The sequence below is a fragment of the Lissotriton helveticus genome, chromosome 11 (genome assembly GCF_964261635.1).
Source record: "Lissotriton helveticus chromosome 11, aLisHel1.1, whole genome shotgun sequence".
Lineage (NCBI taxonomy): Eukaryota > Metazoa > Chordata > Amphibia > Caudata > Salamandridae > Lissotriton > Lissotriton helveticus.
The window spans coordinates 1149877099-1149902063 of record NC_136072.1 but is presented as its reverse complement, the minus strand read 5'-3'; the positions used below and the strand labels follow the sequence as shown (position 1 = coordinate 1149902063).

Here is a 24965-nt window from a genome sequence, read left to right as displayed (position 1 = left end):
GGTCATTCTGCTGATATTTTAGTCTTTTTGGTGAGGCTGCCACCCTTATTTCTGACAGCACTTCTTCAAACGTCGGGGTGTACGTAGATTTCCATCTACAAAGCGAGCACAGTTTTGCAGCAGTCCGTGATAAGCAGAGTCAACTTCTTTTATAATTAATAAGTCCTTGAATCTCCGACATGTCGTGTGCAGGGCCGAGAGGGCATTAGGTACAATGTTCTATTCGCTTAAGTCCTTGAATAAATCTCAGATCCTGTTTTGGTTCCCACTGTCCTATGGAATGGTCTGGGAATTGGCATCTCCATCATAAAGGCCTTGGGCTCAGATGTGTCTTGGGAAGACAGTGAGTCAACCAGTGCCAACCCTGGAGTACTTTGACGAGATTGAGTTTTGGACATGGCTCTCTCCGGTTCCTGTGATATAGCGAGTGTTTCCAACCAGTGCTCGCCAGAGAATGATGTCTTCTTGTGGCTTCCCACACACAGCAAGTGGGTACCCTTTCTGGTGGTTTGGGGTGGCAAGCTCCGATTATGGGATCCTGCAAGCATGATACTCATCCGCCATATACTCCCCGTAGACGAGAATTGACACAGTTTCAAACGCAAGATCTTCCGGGAGCAATCCTCTTCTCAGACATTGCAACAGCTGCAGGCACTTCCATTATTCATCATCCTGCACTTCAAATTCTTGATGTAGAGATTTGAACGATTTGATATCCCCTTCTTTTGTGTATCCATAAGCAAGACCCCTTCGGTTTCCAGACGGGCCAGTCAAATGTGTGACCTCCTATCAGGAGACCCACTTCATGCAATATATTTGTGCATTCAGATGTTACCAGGGACTGCTTTCCACGGGTTGGTGTATGGAATGGCATGCTAGAAGCATTGCATTTGGCATCAGGTTACTTGACACTGGTGGGGAGTTTAACCTTGTTGGAGAGGTCTTCTAGCCCCTGCTCCATGATTTTTAACGCTGCCCCTGGATTGCCTTCTTAGGTTTTCATTACGAGCAGCCCAGTCAATCCTGATGTCTGCAGTAACACTCGTTACTACACCTATCGCAACTATGAGTTTTGTGATAAAGGTTTTACCTGCCGATATTTATCGTAGAAAAACGGCTCAGTATTGTACTAGAAGTTGTAATTGAACGGTATATTGTAAACGAAACATTCCGTCATAGCAGAGTCTGATTTCATTAGGTGTGGTAAATTTCCCACTAATTACCGGGCCACTCGTAGTGATGGTTTAATCTTAGAATTTTGCTGCCTAGCACCAACTTGTACAGCCGCAAGATGATCTTTCTTTAATGGCCATTGCATTTCAATATGGTGTATATTTTGGAGTAACATTTGGATTTTCACCATGGGCACTTTCCAAAGAGAAGCTGTTCTGCAGAGAAGTGGCCATTCAGCCCCCTTCCAAAGTAGTCCAAACTTGCATAAGCTCTTTGCAGATAAACCATAACCTGGCTCCCAGGAGCGTAACAAGTCCCTGTGGCTCAGGGGGGGTCCCCCACTCTGCAGAAGGCCTCCATTCAGGCAATGCAAATATCTTTGAGGTATGGGAGTCGAAGAGACCTCTCATGACACCCTGTAGGGGTACCCCATCAATTTGCCTTGCATCACTGCTGCTTCCTGTCTTGTCCCCTGTGCTCCCATAGATACACAGGTCCCGATTCACATAACTAACTTAAGACTAAATCCTAAACTTTCTACTTTTGGTATTCACAGAAGGCATTTAGTAGTCGTAAAGTTAGGATGTTGTCTTAAGTTTGACTTAAGACAGACTTGAGACAGACTTGAGACAGACTTGAGACAGACTTGAGACAGACTTGAGACAGACTTGAGACAGACTTGAGACAGACTTGAGACAGACTTGAGACAGACTTGAGACAGACTTGAGACAGACTTGAGACATTCTTGAGACAGACTTAAGTTAGGATTTTGTCTTAAGTCTGTCTTAAGTCTGTCTTAAGTTTGTCTTAAGTCAAACTTAAGACAAAATCCTAACTTTACTGCTACTAAATGCCTTCTGTGAATACCAAAAGTAGTACGTTTAGGATTTTGTCTTAAGTTAGTTCTGTGAATCGGCCCCAAAATCTATATCCCCATAACCTTGGGAAAAATGCAGATAAGGCATGCATTCTGACCCAGACTCCCTGCACACCTTCCTTGGCTACCCCATAAGACCCAAACTGTTTCTGCTCCTCACAGTTTCTTATGCTTGATGGTCGGGCCTCATACTTCACTGAATTAATGTATCCATTGCAAGGATCTGTTTTTGACCCCTTGGTCACAGATCACAATAGATCCAGTCAACCTTTCATTCTCCTAAGGGCAATATAATGAGTATAGCTTAGTTTGGTATCAATAAACATCTGTTATACAACCTATAGCCCCTTGTGGTTAATGTACAAATGCATATGTTATGGAAATGAGGCGTGTACCAAAAAGATAGACCTGAAGTTTACTGTAGGACCATGTTTGTTCCTTATCGTGGAAATCACTTTGAGGTATTAAATGAAAATCAAATGTAAAATCTCTACTGCCTCAGGTTCAGGCTGAACCACAACTCAAACAGGTGAAACGTCGTTTACAACGCGGTGTTTATACCGCACGACCTTTTCCACGCATCTATTACAACGCAAGTCGTTACTACGACTTGCGCTGGATGGAGCTGTGGGATAAGGAATGTTGTAATTTTATATTCCAACGCCTTCCCTACTGTTACGGGGACTGGTGTTGGAATATAAAATTATAAAATTCCTAAATCCGCGGCCTCCAACGCAAGTCGTTGTAACGACTTGCGTTGTAAAATCTGCGATGTCAAGTACCGCGATCTAAAAGATCATGTTGTACTGACATACATCCCTCAAACAGGATACCACTCCCACCCAAAACACACCAATATGAGCATCAGTGTGGTGTTCCCGTGGGGGTAAATTTGGATAATCGTTTTGGGAATATCATGTTGTTATGTTGGTGTTTAACATGATATCTAGTGTGACGTGGCATCTGCATTGGCTGCGCCTCTGCACCATGTTATGTAACATCTTTCAAGGACACTTTTCAAAGTGGAAACTAAAGTGGTCTGTTGCATTTCCATTGTATGGAGGTCTTGCATGCCCAAGGAGAAACTCCAAGCCTGGGGTCATCTGCCTCTGAATTCACTACTTTTAAAGTTTGGGACTGATCATGTAAGTGAATCACTGTGCTCAAGTTGGGTGGTATTTAAAAAACACATGGCCAAGAGATCAAGAGACATTGCCATTAACCCCTTGCATGCTGCCGTCGGTCATTGGCCGACGGCAACGCTACCTCGCTGGTGCTGCCATCGGCCAATGGAAGTGCCGCACTTCCGCAAAATCGCGGGCGCAGTGGAGGGGTTAAATGGCCTGTAAATAAACTGCAGTATTAACCGCTGAACCGCGGCGGCATTCCGCCGCAGTGGGCGGTTTAGCGGAGTGCGCGGGGCCGCGGCGGCCAATGGACGTTCTCAGCACAACGGAGGTAGTGCTTGCGACTGCCGTTGGCCGACAAACGCACGCAAGTGGTTGATATATTGTTGTTGGTGGTGCATTGCAGATTGTGGGTTACAACATAATTAAGTAGCCCCACATAAGTAGCCCATTACACTTCTGATCAAGGTTCGGGGCTATCAATGTGAGCTATAAACAACATCAGTGTTCTCTCAAAGTTTATACGTACAAGAAACATAAGGCATTGGACATAGTGTAATCAATAAACCACAAAAACATTGATGAGAAAAAAAGCCAGGCAATGCTAGACTAGTTGAGTTAATTTATTCTTTCTTCTGTTTTTTTTTGTAAAATTTTTATTTTGCAAGTTATATCATAGAAGTAGAAAAGAGAGGAAAAACAGTGGAAGAGTGAGCAAGAGAAATAGGAAGGAACAGGCGACATTCCGCCATGTATCCCCACACAGGGGGTGCTTTAGAACATGTTCTCAAGAACCGCGAGCGACAGCTTAGCAACGCCAAAGTCTTATGTTGGAGCCTCCAGCGGTGGAGAGGCACGCTCACTGTGCCGTAGTAAGTCCCAAATCTCAAAGAGGAGGAGCGACTCAGTCTCGGTCACAGACCAAAGATAGGCCAAATCGTATGCCCATGTAAGCAAAACCTGTCGCAATAAAGAGATAAACATTCCCAACACAACAACCCACCCCCCCCCCACCCCCCACCCTCAACCCTGGTGGTGGCGACCAACATTCATTCAAATCATCACAACATACGCAGGTGGCTAAAATTGGAAGAGGTGGAGCGCACGAAGCGCCGAGGGACACACTGCTGAGGGCAATCCACGGGACAGAAAACGGACCAGAGGTCCCCAGGTGAACATGAAGTTTTTAAAGTTCCCTCGAAAGATATCCGAAAGCCTCTCCATGCTCAAGAGTCGCCACAGTCGGGCATGCCACAAGGAGATAGCCGGAGTTGCCGGACTCTTCCAGGCAGCCGCCAGGGTCAGTTTAGCCGCTCCAAGGCACAGCCATAGAATGCGTTTATCCGCCCTTGTCTGATATTGGAGCAATGGATCCCTCAGCCCCAGTAGGACAAAGTCCAATGAGTCCGGGATCGGATAGCCCATTACCTCCCTGATGTGCGAGAGAATCTCAGACCAGAACGGTCGGATAGATGGGCAATCCCACCAAATGTGGCGAAAGTCCCCCAGTTCCCCACATCCCCTCCAACATCTATCAGAGGAGGCTGGGAAAATCCTATGTAGTTTAGATGGATATAAATACCAATCGAAGATGAGCTTCATGTGCGCCTCCCTAAGATCAGTGGAATGGTTATGTGTCGTCACATCCCTCCATAGGGTCCTCCACTCAACGTCAGTTATGTCCCGTCCTAGCGTAGTCTCCCAATGTTCCATATACCGAGGCCGGGGGGACACCGTGGTATCAAGGAGCATCTTGTACAAAAAAGAGATCGTCCCCTTCATGGTGGAGGTATGGAGGATAAAGCTTTCAAACTTCGTCAGCGGTCTCGTGGCTGCACCCACCACCCCAGGCGAAGTCGCCCAGTGGAGAAGTTGAAGATGACGAAAGCGTTCAGTAGGTAAGACACCGTAATCCCTCATGCAGTTATGGAACGTAAGAGGCGTCACACCATGGAATAGGTGGGTGAGGGACCTGCATCCACCCTCTCTCCAAGGCCCAAAGGGTCCATCCGTCAGAGCTGGTGGGAAGGCTGGATTGAAGTGGATAGGAGTGAATGGGGACGGGAACGTTGTCCACCGGTCATCGCCACTAAGAGCGTCCCAGACTTTCAGCACCGTGCTAGTGGGGGTGCAGATGTATGCATTCCTGGGCCGGTCCGCCCTGGGCTTCCAGGCCAGGTCCCAAATGGACCGTCCCACTACACTCCGCTCCATGTGGAGCCAATGCTTTTCGGACAGCTGCTGGGACCACTCCACCAGAACTCTCAATTGGGCTGCCTTATAATATAAGTGCATATCTGGAAATCCCACCCCTCCCTCCGCCCGTGTACGCCGAAGTACCGCATAGGAAAGCCGTGCCCGACCACCTTGCCAGACAAATTTCAGCATGAGGGTCTTGAGTCGCCGGAAGTAATCCACCCCTATCGGGATGGGCAGTGCCTGAAAGAGATATAGGAGTTTGGGGAGAAGGACCATCTTAAGGGCATGAACCCTACCCAGCCATGAGATAAATTTGGGTTTCCACCTCTCCAGCTCCGCCCGGATCACAGCCAGCATTGGCGGGAAGTTCGCCTGGAACAGCGCGCCCAAGGTAGAGGTCAGTCGCACCCCCAGATACAACAGGGAGGAGGCCGCCCACGGGAGTGGGGTAAGCAAGCTAACCCGTTGAACCTCTGGGGGCGGAAGGGTCAGGTTCAGAATGGACGATTTGTTGAGATTCACTCTGAAACCAGCCACTGCTTCGAAGTCCGAGAGTTCCGTGTGGACGTGTGGGAGCGACAGCGCCGGGTCTCGGATAGAGAGCAACACGTCGTCTGCGAAGAGCGAAATCTTGTGCTGTTCCCCCGTGAAGGGGAGTCCCAGGATCCGTTCATTCTCCCGAATCGCCAAGGCCAGCGGCTCAATGCTGAGGGCGAAAAGAAGCGGCGACAGCGGGCAACCCTGGCGTGTGCCGCGGGAGTGTGAGAACGGCCCAGATCTACAGCCATTGACCAGCACCCGTGAGGTAGGGCTATGGTAATTGGCTTCAAGCATTCTAATAAAGAGAGGAGTAAATCCAAAGGCCTCCAACGTACGGTGTAGAAAGCCCCAGTCCACGCGGTCAAACGCTTTTTCGGCGTCGAGTCCTATCAGCACAGCGGGGATGTGGAAACGCTCCGCCTTTTCAATCAGATGAAGCACACGGCGTAGATTGTCATGGGTCTGGCGTCCCTTGATGAACCCAGACTGGTCCGGGTGGATCAGGGCCGGCATCAAATCCTTCAGCCGTCCAGCAAGGATAGCCGAATACAGCTTAGCATCCAGATTAAGGAGCGCTATCGGCCGATAGGAGGCACATTCGGAGAGATCCTTCCCCGATTTAGGGAGAATGGTAATCAGAGCCTCTGCCATAGACTCCGAGGTTCGCCCTTCGGATGCCATCGCGTTGAAGAGGGAGACCAAGAAATCGCATATGTCCGAGGCAAAAGTTTTATAGAACTGGGCTGTGTAACCGTCGGGGCCGGGCGCCTTGTGGAGCTTCAGGCCCTTGATGGCGTCTAATACTTCCTCCCTGGAGATGGGGGAGGTGAGCAAGTCGTTCCACTCCTTGGAGACCTGTGGAATAGGAAGACCCCCCAGGTATGCTTCTTGGGTTGCGGGGTCCAAGGCCTCCGCCGAATAGAGGTGCGCGTAGAAGCGGCCAAAAACGGCCGCCTTGTCCGCGTCCCTATGCCGAATAGCTCCCGTGTGGTCACGTATGCCCCCGATGTAATCCTTCTCACGCTTATCCCGGAGTTGCCGGGCCAGGTGACGCCCCACCTTGTTCCCCTGGGAGTAAGAAATCCGTCTGAGACGCAAGAGGGTATATTCAGCCCGGTTGTTATAGTGCGCCCTCAGTTTCCCCCGCACCGCCGTGAGGGGTCGGAGGGTCAATCTAGAGGGGTTCGACTTATGCGCCTGTTCCAATGTAGCCAACTCCGCCTCCAGGGCCTCCCTTTCAGCGCGCCTGAGCTTATTAAGATTCGCGTTAAGAGCGAGACACGTACCTCGTATAGAGGCCTTGCACGCGTCCCACGTGGTGTATACCGACGTGTCGGAGGGTGGGTTGAGAGTAAAGAAGTCTGCGAGTGCCCGTCGTAACGCGGTGCAAGAGACCTCATCCCGCACCAACGCCGCAGGGAAGTACCACTTCCGCCAGCCGTCCCCCCCCATCGCCCAGTGTAGCCCAAGCACCACTAAACTATGGTCAGATAACGACAGTGGGAAAATACCAGCTAGAGTGATGTCCCCCCTGAGAGCCTGACTGACGAAGATGTAATCTATGCGGGAATATGTATGATGTACATGAGAGAAGAACGTGTAGTCCCGCGTGTGAGGGTGCATGAAACGCCAGCCATCCACTAAACCCAGGTCGCTTACTTGCTGTTGCGTAACCCCTGAGAAGACCCCAGTGTCTGCCCTGTGTGCACCCGAGCCATCCAAATCCTTGTCCCATAACATGTTGAAATCCCCCAATAGTATCAAGTGCCCTTCCACAAAGTCTCCCATTTTGTCCAACAGTCCTTGTAAAAACCCATTCTGACCAGAATTCGGAGCATACACAGCCACAAACGTACACAGGCGATCATACAACAAGCCTTTCACCATGAGCCAGCGGCCCTCCCTATCACTGCTCACTCCCAGTGGCTGGAACTGGAGAGAAGCCCTAAACATAAGGGCCACCCCCCTATGTTTAGTGGACGCCGAAGCCCTGTAGAGAAGAGGAAACTGTCTGTGTCGAAGTCGCAGCTCATCTTTCCTGGCCAGATGAGTCTCCTGTAGAGCAACTATATCTAGATGGTGGTCCAGCAAGTACTTCCAGAGTTTCTGGCGTTTCTGCGGGGAGTTAAGGCCCTTCACGTTCCAGCTACCTATACTAACAGGCATAAGGACAGTAGAGGAATCTGCTCAGCACCTGCAGGAGGGACAATCAGGGCGTGGAGCCGGAACTTCCCCCCGCACTCACCCACCACCCCCCTCAGCAATTCAACAGCCAGACAGCCCCTTTCACCCCCTAGGTCATTCCGCCGGGCCAGCCAGACCCCGCCTCCAGACAGCCAAGCGTCCCGTGGGCAAGAAGACACAGGAAGAGCAGCAATCCCAGGACATTGAGACAATGGACTCGGGCTCAGTATCCCGGGCATCCCCCTCCCGCATGGGATCCCACTCCCCTCCCCCCGAGGGATCAACCAGCATGACCTGACAAGGTAAACAGAGAATGGACAAGACCCAACCCAGCGCCTGATATAGGTAGCGGCATAGAACATTACAAGCATCAACCACACCCAGCAGTGATTCACCAGGGTCGCCACCACACACCCCCCACACCCCAACCCTAGCACCAACCATCCCCCCCCAACCCAAACCCCCATAACTCCCCAGAACCAGAGCCCCCCCCCGCTCCCCCCCCCTGCAAAAAAAGACAACAGCAAAAGATTGAAGACATAGGACCTGAGTCGAACAGCCATCAGGTCCAGTAGATCACGATCCGAGGAACTCCTTCCGGATCGATCAGGGGAAGAGGGCACCAGATCAGCAGCCCCCTGGACCACGGCCCGGTGTGTCTTCTCCAAAGTACAATAGTACTCCCGGGCCTCGGGGTCAGAGCCCCTCCGACGCCATCAGCGGGAGAGGGGGTCATGCAGCTCCAGAGCCCGTCTGAGAATCAGCCAAAGTGGCGGAGGCCACCGACGCAACCGCAGCATCCCTTTCCTGCACGCTGGCCGTGCGATCCGGCCGTCTCCGCTCCGGAGAGGGACCGACTCTATGCCAGGAAGAAGAGCGCCGTCGTCTCCTGGACGGCGAAGAGCGGCTCCCCTGAGAAGGCGCCACGTCCTCCAGGCCCAGCAAATCAATCGCCACCTGCAACGTGTTTATCTGCACCAGCCGGTTCTGCCAGCGGAAGATGATCCGGAAGGGATGCCCCCACGAGTAAGAGATGTTCTGCTCCCTCAGGAAGGTGGTCACCGGACGGAACTCCCTCCGCTTCCGAAGGGTCGAGGCAGCCAGGTCCTGGTACAGCTGTGGATGGTGGTCTCGAAACTGCAGAGAGGAGATGGTCCTAGCTTGGCGCAGGATACGTTCCTTCAGTTGAAAATCGTGCACACAGACGAGGATATCGGGAGGAGGGCCCCCTCCCCGTCTGGGCAGCCCCACTCTGTGCACCCTGTCCATCCGTATGTCCTGCACGCTCTCATCGCCCAAGATTTGCAAGAATAGGGCCTGAACATATTCACGGAGGTCCCCGGCTTCTCCTTGCCACGGCACAGCCTTGATGCGAATGTTATTCCGCCTGGAGCGGTTCTCCAAATCCTCCGTGTGGGTTTGCAAATCTAAATTTTGTTCCGTGAGACGGATAATGTCCTGCTGCAGCTGATGTACATCATTCGCCAAGCTGAGGTCGTGATCCTCCAGCGTCGCCACACGCTCGCCGATCCCATCCACATCTCTCCTCACCTCCCGCAGGTCAGATGCCAACTGCGATCTGAGTTCCGAGATGTCCTCCCTGATGGAGGAAAAAAGCTCTGTCATGAAGGCTTTAGTGGCAGGCGCCTCATCGTCAGATTGCCTCGAGGAGCCACTAGCTCCCGGTGATGCCGGCTGCTGAGAGTTCTTGGGGGCACCATCCTTCCCCTGCCTCCCCTTGCGCAGTGAGGTGGCCATCCTGAGGGTCCGCCCCGGCTCTCAGCGTGGTGGGTCTCCCGCTCCCGGAAGGCCCCGCAGCGGTGGGAGGCTGGGCCCGCAAGCGGTGAAGAGCACTCCCACAAGCAATCCGTGCAAGGGCACGGCCCCCTTCCCGCCAGTAACTGGTACCACCCCGGTAATGCAACAGTCAGTAAGCGCGGTCCACAGGGCAAGGTGGGCTGCCGCACCGGGGAATGATGCTATGGGCACCAGGCAGAGGCAGTGTCACCACACGAGGCCCCCAGCACTATGATACCCCAGCGCCCTCCACGGAATCCTCAGAATGGCGCCGCTGTTTTCCACCGCCGAAACGGCCCCTCCGCGGTCAGGTGGCAAGTGTCCCGAACTCCTGGGCTGTTCTACGCGCTCCCGCGCTGAAGTTCCAGCGCCACTCACGAGGAACCAATCCCGGTCGTAGAATGCGAAAAGGCCGAGAGAGCTCCCCGGCGACGCCGGCCAGGCCTCTGCTCAACCAGGCCAAGATGCCGCTCCCCCACAATGTCAGTGGCCAGCTCGCAGGATGTGCTCAAGGGCCTCAGGCCAGGGCCACCCCCAGCAGCTTACTCCAGGGATAATGAGGGACGGACCGCAGCGCTCCACGAAGAAGTCTCCCCCAAAATGGCGCCACAGATGAAGCTGGCGGTCACGCCTCTCTCTCCAGCAGCTGCCGCGTCCACCCCAGGCGTCCAAGCCTCCGAGTCTCCCTTGCGCCAATCCGCCTCCACACAGATGCCAATGTCCGGGCCCAGAGAGGCAGGGCACCCCACAAAGTCCCCCGGAAGGCGCAGGCCAGCCCTGCAGCAAACTCTAGGGCAGGTCCGCCCCACAGGACAGGCCAGCACAGGCAGCGGTCCACAGTACCGCCACTGCAGGGTTCACTCTCTCCCCCACCGTTCTGGCACACTCTGTGTTCGGCAGCTCGGGAGTTGTGGAGCTGTGCCCCCACGGGCTCCCAGTCACTGTGGCCCTGCTGGGTCCGGGCCTCTGGGCCACCCCGCCGTCTCCTCCTCACAGGCCAGCCGCTCCAGACGTCACCCCTCGATGGCCGATCGCCCCGTAGTCCGGACCCGGCTTCAAACAGTCAGGGTTCCCGCCATCTAGGCCCTGTCCAGCTCTGCTCCGGTCGACTCTGGGGTCCCCAATGCCCCCTGACCTGCGTTGCCGATGTCTCCTCCCGAGCGCTCCGATGAGGCCCGCCCCCAGCCTTCGCGGGGCGCAGTGCATGGACCCAGGCACTATCGATCTCCACCGGGATCGGAGGCCGCCCCGTCTCGGACGGGCTCCGCAGGTACGCAACTCCGCGGCTGCACAGGCCGCAACACGGCTTCACTGTACCGGCCTCCCCAGACGTCGGAGCACTCCGCTAATGGCACCGGAGCAGTCCGCCTGACATCTGCGGTTTCCGCCGTCGGTGAAACTCCGGGCAGCACCCCCGGGACCCCCGCTATCCGCAGCTTTGTTGGTCAGGCGTCGGAGAGGCTCGAAGAAGCGTCCTACTCCGACGCCATCTTGGCCACGCCCCCCTCTTTCTTCTGTTTTATGTGGCAAATATGAATGAGCAAAATAATTACAATAAAGCGTAAAAGTGCTTCTTGCCAAAAAGTGATCTTTCTTTCTAGCGTGAGCTATAGGTCCTTGGCATTTGGTCTATGCACTTGGACATCATGATATCCCAAATCGATTTAGGACATTTGTATTTATTGATGCATTGATGTGCCTTGAAGTCTGTAAAGGAGCATGGGAATGCTACCGCTATTGATATCATTATTTTTTAATGTATCGCAAACCTAACTGGAGATTAGGCCTGGGGGTAAATTCCATTCCGCTCGCGGAATTTGCGCAATTTGGGTAATTTCGCATTCCGCAGAGAAAGCGAAATTGCCCAATATGCTGTGTTCTGCGATTTCGCATTTTTTTTTGCTTGTTTGAGTTCTCAAATGCGTGTTCGCGAGATATTTCCCCCGAGCATGTAAACAGCGATTGCGAACAGTATAAAACCATCGCGAACAAGCAATTCCACGTGTTCGCGGAATTTCTGCGTGTTAGCGGAGATTTGTTACCGTTTTGCGGAGATTTGGTAACGCGATTACGCAAATTCCGCCCACCCCTACTGGAGATTAATGAATGGCACAACTACGTTTCACATATCACGATTGGACTTCACAGATTTCCATTTTTAGACACGTTTGCCCAGAATCACATAGTGCCAGGGCTAACAGAATGCCTTGACAAAGTTTCATTTAAAGTTTCCTGTGGCTTTCTGGAAAGTCAATCCATGACCTCAGTTCTCATGAACTGGTAGCCCTACTGAACTCTATCCCTCTTGTCACGGGAGCAGGTTTTGCTTCTTTCTAAGAAGGAGTGACCTTCTAAACTTGAGCTCCCGAATCATGGAAATAATGACAGCTATGGCACAGTAGAGCAGAAGGCCTACTAACTACCAGCCCAGGATAGTTTATGTTTTTGGATCTGATGCCTTATGTCCAGTCCCCTGCAGGGGATGTAGCCTCCAGTTTTGCTAAATTGATAGGGCTAGACCTTTCACTCAAATATTGGAGAATCCACTTAAAGAGCCCTATAGTTTATAAAATCACAATGGGTCTTACAGTCTAACCAGAAGTAAAGTCACAGAACTGAGTAAAAAGAGAGCCAGTCACAGTTGCTCTGTTTGACTGTCACTGTAAGAATAAATAGGGTCAACAACATTTGCTGTGGTAAATATTAGGGGTGGGCAGAACTTGCGGGTTTCATAAAAACTCTGAGATTCCGCAGAGTTCCACCAACGGGTGGAAATATGCATGTTGCGCTCCAATTTAGCGCCAGTAACACAAACCGTGTTGAAAAATCAGTGCGAACGGCACTATGCAGTGCACAAGAGCGTGCGGCCTTTTGAGTCAATTTTGCTGATCTGTCACCGTGCCAGCTAGTGACCGCCCGCATTCAGGAATTGGCACTAGGGGACACCAAATCTTGCTCGCATTTCTGGAGCCTCGCGGGGAAAAATGCTGCCACACTGCAAATGGCGGATTTTGGCTGGAACTCCACAATACAAGAGTAATGTGGAGTCCCCAAATTCTGCCATTTCTGCCCATCTCTATTCAATATTAAAGAAGGATTTCTGCTCCAGGGTAAAATGGGGGAAAATTGATTTTGAAGCAATGGAGGAAATAAAATGGCAGCTACTTCTTGTGTAAGAAGGACTCGTACCGCGAAGTAGCCAACCTCTTAATGCTGCGCTCTGCCAAGTGCTGCATGAAGATGTAATGATCACTAACGAAGCCCATAGAGCGGGCAAGGGCCATGGCTACACCAGCAGAGCAATGGGTAGCTTTCCTCCTTCGGTCTTAAAGTACTGAGATAATAATGGACTGTCTTGTGCTCTGAGAGAAGTTTTACCTTCAATAAAAGGTTGGTACTGAAAAAGATCTGCTGAGTTTAGTAACTTTGCCAAGTAGACCAAGATGGAAATGGGTCCATGGTTGTTGGTCCATCATGACCTAAGGATACATTTTTAAGAGGAGATAATTATTTGTCATTTCTAGAAAACCATAGAATGTTTCTATGTGGTTTAGGCTTCCCTGATTCTTTTTGTGTTAAGCAGCTTTGGTCCTTCAAGATCCTAGATGATGTAAAGTGATTGGAAAGATTGTGGTAGGTCTTAGAAGGATGGGGGAATATTAAGACGTGGACGTTGCTGAGTTATCCGCTTGAAAGGCAGCTTACTCTTAAAATAATTCCAGTCTTTGAAGTCACATTTTGTTGTCATTCATTTTCAATACTACATTAAATCAGTTCACTAAAACCAATCTTCTGCGCTTGTTGACTTTTCCATAATTCTCAGTTAAGAGGCTTAAATTGTTAATTCATTTGTAAAACTTTCCAGCTCTTGCATGCTCTTTTTTTACTTTTGATTCTGTTGATTATTTTCTTGCTCTGTTGCACAGTTGGCAGCTGGATCTCTTGCTAGGCAAAATAATTTGCTGATGTTTGAGTACGCCGCATTCCTCTTTATTAGCTTTTGTTAATGAATTGTTGAACAGTTACTTTTTGCAATGTTATTATCCCTCTGAAATCTAGATGAAAGTTAAAACAAACAGCTGTGGAGCTAATTTGAATCCTTTAAATTGTCTGAGTATGTCAACTTTGTCATGACTACACTTTTTCCAGTGATCTGATGCAAATCAATCATGCATTTAACATGTCTGATATATGATTTATCTCATGACCAGCTTTTTTGTGTTTCCCCTTTCAGATGGTGGATGCCTCTATAGTTGTCTACTCTGTTTCTGGGGTTCTTCTCGCGGCTGGTCTACTTCTCTTCGTCTTAATCCGAAACAACGGCTTAGCAGCGATCCTTTGGAACGAGCTGGTGCTTGAAAGAATTGCCGATTTCTTCATGGGTCTCACAAAGGAGCAGCGGATTCTGAACTATGTGCTGCAGAATGCGGTCAAGGGAGACCCACAGAGCGTCATAGACACCATTGACAAGTATTGCTATGAGAAGGAGTGGGCCATGAATGTAGGAGATGAGAAAGGTAAGCACACACCTAAGATGCATTCAGTAGAACACAGGCTCACCTCTCAGGCTCCTCCAGCCTCTTTGGCCTGATTTAGATCTTGGTGGACAGGTTACTCTGTCACAACGGTGACGGATATCCCCTCTGCCGAAATATAAATCACATAGGTTATAAGGCAATTTATATTTCGGTGGAGGGAATAGAGTAACCCGCCCGCCCAGATCTAAATTGGGCCCCAAGACCGATGACGCCTGGATCCACTCTGTAATTCTTCACTCCTCCTTCTAGAACCTTTCAGGAACCCCTAACTCCTATAACATGACTGGAAACCCCAAATCCTGTAATTAGTCTGAATTACTGTCCTCCATTATGCCCCGCCCCCTACGCATAGATCATGTATGAAACCCCATGACCCATAGATCCTGTGTGAAACCCATGTTCTAGAATCAACATGAAACTCCCTGACTCATAGACCCTGTCTGAAATTCTTCCCCAGTGCCCCGCGTGCTGGACTGCTAGAACCAGCCTGAGAGCCCCCATCTGCTGGAACCTGTCTGTACCCTCCACCTGCCCCCTTCCCAACTGCTGGAACTTGTTAAACCCCCAAGCCCTGACTGCTGGAACTAGTTTGAAATCTTTGGGCTCCTAGAAACTTCCACACTTCTCTTGTTCATTGAACCCCTAAAAGAAGCGGGGAAGCAAATTTATATTTGAAAATTATTCCCCACAGGTCAATGTAGTCTCCCAACCTTATTGTGCCTTCTATTTTAATCATGTTTAATTTTTATATGGCCCGACCTTTCCATGCACGTGTGCGAAGCACTTCACATTGGAGCGAACGTTGTGTGTCACATTGCTTGGGTTGCAGGCGAGCAACAAGAATGCGTTGATAAGCATAAGATTGTATGAACCAGGAGTGGATTACAGAGAGGTGAAGCGCCATGTTGGTGTGGAACGCACTGAAAGGTATCTTCACTGGATCCAAGTCAAAGTAAAGTTCAGAGGGGGTGTGGGTGGGAATCTACAGGAAGTTTCCTCCAGCAGGTGAGGGAAGTAGCATTAGACAGGGGTGGAGATTGTTCCACAGATGGGGAGAACAAGGAGATCTGTCTTTGTTTTCTATTTTCTGGTCTTAGGAATCTTTTGAGGGTACTGTTTTGTGCTGCCCGTGATGTTGGTGTGGTAGGGAGGGCACAGTTTGCAGCAAAGTAGTTCTTTTTAGGGTCTGCACGGTTTTGTAGAAGCTACTCGGATCATTGAATTTGCTGCCGGCTGTGAGAGCGAGCCAGTGAAGTGTGTGGGGGTGGAATGGTTGTAGTTGCATTGACTAGTGATCAATACTACGAATGCCAGCTTGTGTAAGGTGAGTGTTGCATCTGGACAGCAGCAAGTGTAATGTTGCCCCAAAAATGTGTGAGAGGACAAGAGCCAGAACAGTTGAGTGGATGTGTGGTTTGAGAGGAATTTTTTGATCTTACAGCAGGCCGATCAGATGTGATAGGTCCTGGAATCTTTTCTTGACGTAATCCTTGTAGGGGAGGTGCTGGTCGAGGGAGATGCCAAGGGTCTTGGGGCCAGATGTACGACAGTGGAAATAGCGCACACACCATTAGGAAGGAAACTCCGTTTCCTAATAGCGAGTCGCAAAAGGATTTGTGGGTTTATCCCTGTGACTACCGCAGGTCTCCCAAGGAGCACACTAGTTAATTGAGAATTCCAATTGGTCACCACTTCCCCTAGATCAGATCCATCTCAGCTACTCTGCCCCCAAGCATCTAGGAGACCAGTTCCCTACAGGCAAGAAAACAGTCTGCCCCAAGCTAGCCTAGACCCCTCTGTCCCAGGGTGGGGGTTTCAAGAGGTTAGCATTGAATGATCTAACAACCCTTTAAGTCTTGTAGTGGCTGAACCATGCAGTGAGGTATTTGGGTTCGGTGGACATAAAAGCTCTGAAAACCTTGAATAGGACCCTCTTGTGTATTTGTAGCCAGTGTAGATTTTTTGAGGGCATCATTTGGGAAGTTTCAGTACCAGTTTAGCAGAGGTATGTTGTACCATCTGGAGCTTATGGAGCAGCTGCTTGGAGAATCCTAATTAAAGACTATTAGAGCGAAGGCAACCATTTTCCTGGTGGCTAATGGGAAAACAATCGAATAACTTTTTGAGGGATTTGATAAGCTTGAAGCACATTCCAGCTACTGCCAGAGATTGAGGGTGGAAGGAGATGGCGGTGTAGAATTTGACCCCTCGATTTCTTGCGACTTCTACGTTGGCAGGGGGTAGGGGCGCGTAGTTAGGCCACCATTGGATTGGAGAGAACAGGTTAGACGTGCCGAATAGCAGGATTTCGGTTTTATCCGTATTACATTTAAGTTGTTTGTCATGCATCCACAGGATGGTATTGGTGAAACAATTTTGGATATTTTGTTCGAAACCGAAAGAGCCTTTGTCTAGGGATGGAATCAGTGGTGTATCATCAGCATAGGATGTGGTAGCAATTTCAAAAGAAGCTATCAGGGAGATAAGGGGAGCCATATAGATACTAAATAGTGTGGGCTGAGGGGTGAGCCATGTGGGACTCCTGAGGTCACTGATCTTTCTGCTGATGCAAATTGCCACAGGGCTACAGTTTTGTCTCCTGTCAGTCAGGAACTATTTGATCCAGGTCAGAGCCTCACGGGAGATGCTGCATTCTTGAATCCGTTGAAGGAGTATGGAGAGGGGATTGTGTTGAACGCTGCAGAGAGGTCCAGCAGTATCAGGACCGCATTGTTACCAGTGTCCAGGGTCATTCTGATTGCTTCAGAAACTTTTAGTAGGGCTAACTCTTGAGTCAAAAACCGGATTGTCGGGGTGTAAGGAATTGGAGTTTTCTATAAAAAAGTAAAGTTTCCAAGCTGTAGGGACTTCAGCCGTGAATAAAGATGTATTGAGAATCTTATTGAATAAGGGGTTGACTGTATTGACTGCCATGTGGAGTATGGTTGGTGGACATGGGTCATTGGGAGAGCCAGACTTACAGGAAAGAATGGCTTGGCGAGGTTGTAAGAGCGAAATATTCTGAAAGGAGTCTGGCTTTACAGTTATGGCGTTGCAGGGGCACTCAGAAAGATGAAGATGAAGGTTGAAAAGCTCTGCAGTATGGTTTGAATCTTCTGCTCGAAGGATGCTGTGAGATCTGGTCACTGAGGGCTTGAAAGGGGGGAGGTTTCCCTGCAGAGGGCTTTGGGTTTTAGAAAAGATTTTGAGTAGTGTTTTTGGGTGGAGGTGGGCGTCCTCAATTTGGGTGGTGAAATAGGCTTTCTTGGTTGCCTTGTTCAGATTATGATAGGATTTCTGGTCAGTCTTGTATCCGGACAGGTCCTTGGGTTTGTAGGCGTGACACTATTTGCATTCAAGCTGTTTGCAGTGCAGCTTCTGTTTTGCTACAGTGGGGTAGAACCAGGGTGTTGAGGGGGGTGACCTCCGTTTACAGGATCGAACTAGGTGCGCTTGTCCGTTGACAGTGTTTATAATCAAATTGTTAAATGAGTTAAGCTTATTAGATAGCTCTCCATTAAGGGGCAGGGAGGTAGTGGACAAATGGGTGGTTAGATTTGGGGCGTCATCAACTTGCCCTATTTGCGCAGTGTCGGTGTGCCCATATCAGTACTGAGACTGGAGGCATTATGGGTGTTCGTCGGATGTCTGAAGGGGCCTAAGCTATGATCAGACTATAATTGGACAATAGGATCTTCAAGTACTGGCTGAGGGTGGTTGGTACAGACCCCCTCCAGAGTGTGTCCCACTATGTGGGTGGGTACAGTCACTAGCTGGGTGAGACCGGTTATGTTTTGGGTATATATGAGATTAGAAACTTCAGAATTATTGAGGATCTTAAAGTGATAATTGAAATCAACCAGAGTGGTGAGGTTCACGTATTGTAGTTTGAGAGGATCTAAGGCCAGGAAGTAGGGTCCCAGGCATGATGAGCGGTAAAGTAGGCAGCGGGTAAAAGATTGGGAGGTGCTGATCTTGAAGCAGAAACCTAGACTTTCTACTCCTTTGAGAGAATCAAAGTAAAGTGGAGAATAAATATCTGTGTAAGACTTTGTGCTGCTTTGCAGTGGTGAAATGTTTTGATAAATCTGCCCCCTATGTGTTTTTTTGTCCATAACATTTAGTCCAGGGCAGTAGCGTGAAGCGGGGCATGAAATGGTCCCCTCTGTGGTCTTGGTGAGCTGCGGTCCATTGTAAAAAGTATTTCATTATAATAGGATCCCTTTTGCACCTCTGAATGCTCAGAAATATAACAAAATTACTGTTGTTTTCTTTTGCTTTCCAGGGTCCATTCTGGATAAGATCCTGGTGGAGACAAACCCCTCAATGTGCCTTGAGCTGGGCGCCTACTGCGGTTATTCGGCGGTGAGGGTTGCCCGGCTGCTAAAACCTGGGTCGCGACTTATCAGCGTTGACATAAATGCTGCAAATCTGGTAGTAGCCAAGCAGACGGTGGAACACGCTGGACTGCAGGATAAGGTATTGGGATTAACTTAATTCCTTTGGGGGCAAAAGGGGATATGATGGAGTGACATCATCATGCACAGACCCAGCTGGGGGCAAGAGGCAACCTGCCAGAATGGACTCACTGCCCAGAGCTCCCTGTTGAAGGCAAAGGTGGGCCTTATTAGATGAACCCACTGTGCACAGACCCATACTTTGGGCAAAGAAGCACTTGGTTGGGTGAGCTCACCATGCACTGCATCACTCTGGGGAGGGGGGTTGGGCAACAGTTAACCCGGGGGAATGTGTGCACACTGCCAACCGTAGGAGAATAGAGGACCTGGCAGAATTAGTTGATTTCCCTCTGTCCCAGTCTGAGGGCAGGTGGGGGTTGGCAGAATGTGTCCATGTTCCTCTGTCCTAGTCTGAGGGCAGGTGGGGGGCCTGGTAGAATGTGTCAACAATGGGTTGACTCAGGCGAAAGGGCACATGATGGAGGAAGGCCACATCCCACTGTCCATGTGTGGGGGTTACAGTGGGCCTGGTGGATACACACAAAGTGCCAATCTGGAGGCTACAAAGGTTCTTGTGGCATGACTCCTGGGGACACCAAGGGGCCTGCTCGAGTTAGTCCACAGTCCTCGCCCGAAGGCAACAGTGAACCTGATAAACGGAGCCTACGACGATCTATTGTAATGATCCCTGTCCCCACTTGGTACCACTAGGACCTCTGTATTTAGCCTACAAGCCTAGTCTGAGGGCAGCAATGGTAGAAACCATTGATGTAGCTTCTTCTCCTCACCACAGACTGTTTAGATAGGGAACGTACGTGATGCTAGCTAGAAAAGGTCTCCGTACAAAGCTGACAAGTTATTGCCACCCTCGGAAATATTTCTTCCTTCTCATGGATGGTTGTGGTTCCACAGTGGGTCACCTTTACCAGATGCCACCCCCCTGCCTCATCAATTATCTGAAGGATACTGTCCCGGGGGCCAGAGACCAAACCATATGGGTCCTTCCACCACCATGAACCCTTTGAGGTTACTTACAATATCTCCACTTGCATCATTCATTAATCAGGCCCATCAGTCTATACCCCTTTCACTAGAGCTCTGGAGTGCACGTGGGTCAGGCTGATACTTGTGAAGGGAAAAGCTAGCATTTTAACCCAATATCTTCCTTGTTTCAGGTCCAGTTTGTTGAAGGTCCATCCAATGAGGTGATCCCACAGCTCAAGAAGAAATACGAAGTGGACACTTTCGATTTTGTGTTTATCGACCACTTTAAGGATGCCTATACATCAGACACACAACTGTTGGAAGTAAGAGATGTTTCGTATGTCACTAAGAAATGTTGTCTTACATGTGATAAAGAAATTGAACATGTTCTTGATGTTTCATCTGTCCTGATTAGGAAGGATTTTAAGGAACCAAGAAAGTCAAGGCTTTGGAGTCAGGAGGGCAGTGGGATGTTTTTCGTTCTTCTTGCTGTCATGTGGGCAGGTTGTTTAAGAAGCCTTTGGCCCTGGGGCTGATTGAGACATCGCTGGAGTGGGATACCCGCTGACTCCAGTTGGTCCAAGTTCCCCTCCTTGATTATGTAGTGCATGAACTCCAGGCACAGTTTTTACCATGTATGGAAATGCACCCCATAAAACCCCATCCAACCAGCCCTGCCCCCGATATACGTACAACCCCCTGACCCACATTGGCCACCTCCTCAACTCGCATGACCTGCAGATAGGTACGTGGGAGCGTAAAAGTCCCCAGATCAAGGATAACTGCGTAAAAAATGCCTCAGTAATTCTAGGTACTCATTGTTATTACTCATTCTAGGGACTAAACCCCATTAGAACATTAGAATGTTGGGAGCTCCATTGCAGACAATGGAGGGCTCCCTGCTTCTACGGGCCGGTAAAGGCCCGCAGAGCAACATTCCAATGTTCTACAAAGGCTTCTCGAAGTTCGAGGGGATTTATATCCCCTCGAGCTTCGAGAACCCTTTGTTTAATTTGTTAGAACATTCTGCCCTCTAGTGGCAGAATGTTCTAATAGCCTTATAGCCCTTCGTTGCAGGGCTATACGGCTATTAAAGTCCCGCTATTTCGTTAAAGTCCCTCGCCTTCGGCTCGGGCCTTTAACGATTCAGCGGGCCTTTAATAGCTGGTATAGCCCGCTACGGCGGGCTATAAGGCTATATAATTGCAGGGTTTCAATTATCCGCCGAACTCAGTGATTCTGGCCCTGATAATGCTGGTACGCCTACACCATGCACCTCTTCCTCTAGCTCAGTGTGAGGACATTTGGGCACACAGGTGTGTGAGGATGGAGGTTCATCACAAGAGAGTCAAGAGATTAGGATATATGAAAAGATATTAAATAAACCCATTTCAAACATACATTCTCCTATAGACCTTTTGTCTGTAGCACCTTCAATCCATCAACCACATCCAAGGAGCTATACATAATATTTATATATAGAGCGGGATCCTAGCCCAAGGGGCAGCACTTTATAGAATAGTTAATTACATAAACCATTTATAATAACATCTGCTTTCAATAAATGTATTCACTGGAAAAAATACAGTTAAAAACTCAGTCATATTTGTGGCTCCTACGCGACAAACAACTGACATTTGCCAGTTATGGTTACCAGGACACCGAACATGCCATAACTTAAGCTGCCCTCAAGGCTCAAAATGCCAATTTGCCAGTGGCACGAGAAACACAAAAACAAGCATTTACAATGCAGTACGTCTCGCAGTTGAGAGTTTTTGAGCTATTGGCATTGTAAATGACAATGCCTTTTATAATATTGAAAGGCATTGTCATTTACAACACCAGTAGTTCAAAGTTTTGCAACAGCAATACCTATTGTATTGCAAAGTGCAATATCCTTGAAGCGCGCGCCGCACTCATTATTAAAATGAAGCCAAGCACAGTGTCCCTGAAGTCGGCACCGCACTCTGTATTAAAGTTTAATAAATAAATAAATAGACAGAGCGCGGTGTCTCTGAAGCGGTCGCCACGCTCAGAATGGAAGTATAAAAAAAAAAAGTTGAAACTGAGCGCAGTGTTTCTAAAGCATTTTTATAAGAAAAGCGGCCGCCATTGTCCTGTGTGGGTGCACTGCAAATACAAAAAGCAGCCGCCATTGTTCCCATCAATGTCAATAGACAAAATAGTGCTCACCCACTTATAATGCAGACTGTGTACCAAGCTAAGTAAAAGGTCCAGTTGTTATGGGCCGTAACAAATGCAGACAAGGTGGTACTAAGGAGGGACTAACAAGCCTTCACGAATCAGAAGCCAGGATTTACGAAGGACAATTACACAAGCCAATGACAAATATGGGCAGAAAGTGGGCGGGGATTCCAGTGCATACTCTAATACAGCATGCATCGCAGAGTGAGCGGCGCATGCACGATGCCGCTAAGCTTGACCTAAAAATATTATCACGAGAACAACATGATGACCAGTGGTATATATTCTGTGCGCTGATATCCATAACTTTTGAATTTTAGAGGTTTGTCACGTCGAGCCAAAATTATTTCAGTGAATTTCATTGTTTTTTTTCTTGATGTCCTTAATTTCCATTCACTGCACTGTACATCTTTTGGTCGTGCACAGAATGAGTTGGGCGCAGGGCCTTGCCTCTGGACAAGTGCTGCACCAAGCCCCTGCTATGAGTCAAACCATGAAGCACACCGTGTTTTTCCACAGAGTCTGACCTGGGGCCAGAGTCAATCTGTTGCAGGTGGCCAGTCCCTGCGGCTCACTGCCATCAGCCATACTCGGTGGCGGTTGGGTGCCTGGCCTTTGCCTGGTTCCAGGCCTTTCAACCAAATCTCCACGGGCATCCAACCCCTGAAGCAGTGGGATTAGGCAAGCAGCCTGAGGCAAGGCCCTGCTCACACCCATCTGCCGTCAGCCAATACCTCCACGCCAGTGCTTAATTTGAACCAGTGGTTTCTGGTGCTTGGCACTTAATTGTCAACACCAGCGCTTGTGACGGTCTACCACAAGGTGGCACTGCCTGGCTAATTTAGAGATAACCACAACAACAGGTAATTATGAATTCAAAATACATAAACAATGACTGTTACCTGCCGCTAAAGCCATTCTTATAGCGTTGGAGGCCTGAAATAGTCTGAATTGTCACATTTGTGGGAGTGTGATGTTAGTATTTGTGTTACTGTGTGAACAACAGGGGGGGACGGAATTGGACAATATTTAAAGGGGTCCAGTGTACTTGTCCAGGAAGCAAGCAAGCAAGGGTGTACACTGTTCCCCTGGGATATGACAGGTAATAAGGTCTCTCTCACAATAAGCTGGAAGTCAGCTAAAGGGTGTGGGGGGTGTGTGTGCCGGGTGGTCAGCAAGTTCCTTGACGGAACTAAGGAAGCCTCACACAACTGATGAGCTGGATGACATGTCTCATTCAGCCTACTTAGGATGTTGTTTATATCATCGGCTTCCTGCTCCTGCGTCGGGCCGGCGCTGCAATGCCCGACGGGTAACAACGAGTGTCACTCTTTTGCGGAGGTCTTTTGTTCCTTTGCCGAGATAAGTAGAAACTTGTGAGGCTTAAAAAGTGAGGTAGTGAGCTAAACGGTGGAAAAATTTAAAAAAAGTTGGATAGTCCACAGGGAAGTCTTTATTCAGGTGGTTAGCCACTTTATTAAAAAGTGTAGGGAGGGGTACTGAGGGCCAACGTAACTATTGGTGTGGCCTCATATCAACCCTCCATTTTGGTCAACATGTTTCATGCCCAGCGGGGCAATTCTTCAGGACCGACAAAAAGGTGCTCATATAAACCTAATATGCCCCATAGGGTGAGCTACAGGCTATTATTAATACAACCTGGTAGATATAGGTCTAAGGAAGGCGAGGATCACTGCATCACCGTCAGACCTAAGGAAACAATAGATATCACAGTTGCTACATTGTCGGTAGTGATTATATTGTTGGCAGGCAATACTGTGACTTCACCCCAAAAGTCATAACACGCACCCAGTAAATCAAATTAAACTAGGTGTCTATGAAGGAAGGCAGATGGCGTGCAACATGGTGAGGGGAGAGAGACCATTATTACGTGTGGCAGGACATGGCCTCGGGGTTTCCAAGGCATGTGTGAATGCTAATCGTAGCAAGGGTGGTCAGTCGTTTAACTAAACAATAGAGCCACTAGAAAAGAGGAATAAAAACAGTATCAAAACACCATCAAGAAGCCACTCAGCCACACGGGGGCGGCAGGCGCACAGTAATAAGGTTACAGTGTCAGTTAGTGAAACCTACCCTTAGGAGCCCATTGGAAAACTGCGCGGCTAGTTCCTGTGGGGACTGCGCTAGGGGTGTAAATAGCCCTAAAGGAGGAAAAAAGGAAGAAGCATTCTTTAAACAACGAGTCATTGCATGAGGCCATGATCGCGGATCATGACTAACTCGTGTATGAGGGGCAGCGATCACCCCGCCTCGTCAGGCCATCAAGGTCCAGGGTGCTATGGATTAGCGGCGGTCCAATTATACCTGCTCGCAAAAACCAAACGGGAGGTGTGCCAAGGGGAGTCTGGCATTGTTAGCAATTTAGGCAGGGAAGTAGAATCTGCGGGCTGCTGAAAACCAGCTGAAGTCTCAGTTTAGACAGTCTGGTGAGGCGGGGCGCGCTATGTGGGTACTGGCCAGGGTGCCGTCACGGTGGAGCGGCGGCCAGTCAATGGTAAAGGCTGCAGGCTTACCTTAGCGGCGTGAGATACTCGCCGGTATCACCTACCCCCACACCGTCGGCGTCTAGTCAACGCGGAACCGCCGGTCAGGAGTGCAAAACACATCCGCCATTAAGAATGCGGAGTGGGAGGGCGGGGGCCGGAAGAAGGGGGCGGGCTCGCGATGACAGTTCGCCAGCAGGCGCCAATCAGAGACCGCTGGAGGGTGCTCATGGGGGACGTAGTCTTACTGGCCTGTATGGTTGAAGGTTTGTAACAGCTTGGTTGGGCGTGCAAAGGGGAGGGGTGGGGGGGGCCGGGGGCGGGCGAGTGCGGACTGGCATAGCGGGGCTCTTCTGGTGCAACGTCAGTGCGCTGACACG

General features: G+C 49.6%; 1 protein-coding gene across 1 annotated transcript in view; it reads left to right on the top strand.

Annotated features, from left to right (window-relative positions):
- The window catches only part of LOC144792754 (catechol O-methyltransferase-like), an 80720-nt gene that overhangs the window by 38839 nt on the left and 16916 nt on the right, over positions 1 to 24965 (top strand). The window contains exons 2-4 of the mRNA XM_078667933.1: positions 14132 to 14414; positions 18721 to 18914; positions 20068 to 20199. Coding sequence (XP_078524059.1) covers positions 14132 to 14414; positions 18721 to 18914; positions 20068 to 20199 — 609 coding nt within the window. The remainder of the gene's footprint in view (positions 1 to 14131; positions 14415 to 18720; positions 18915 to 20067; positions 20200 to 24965) is intronic.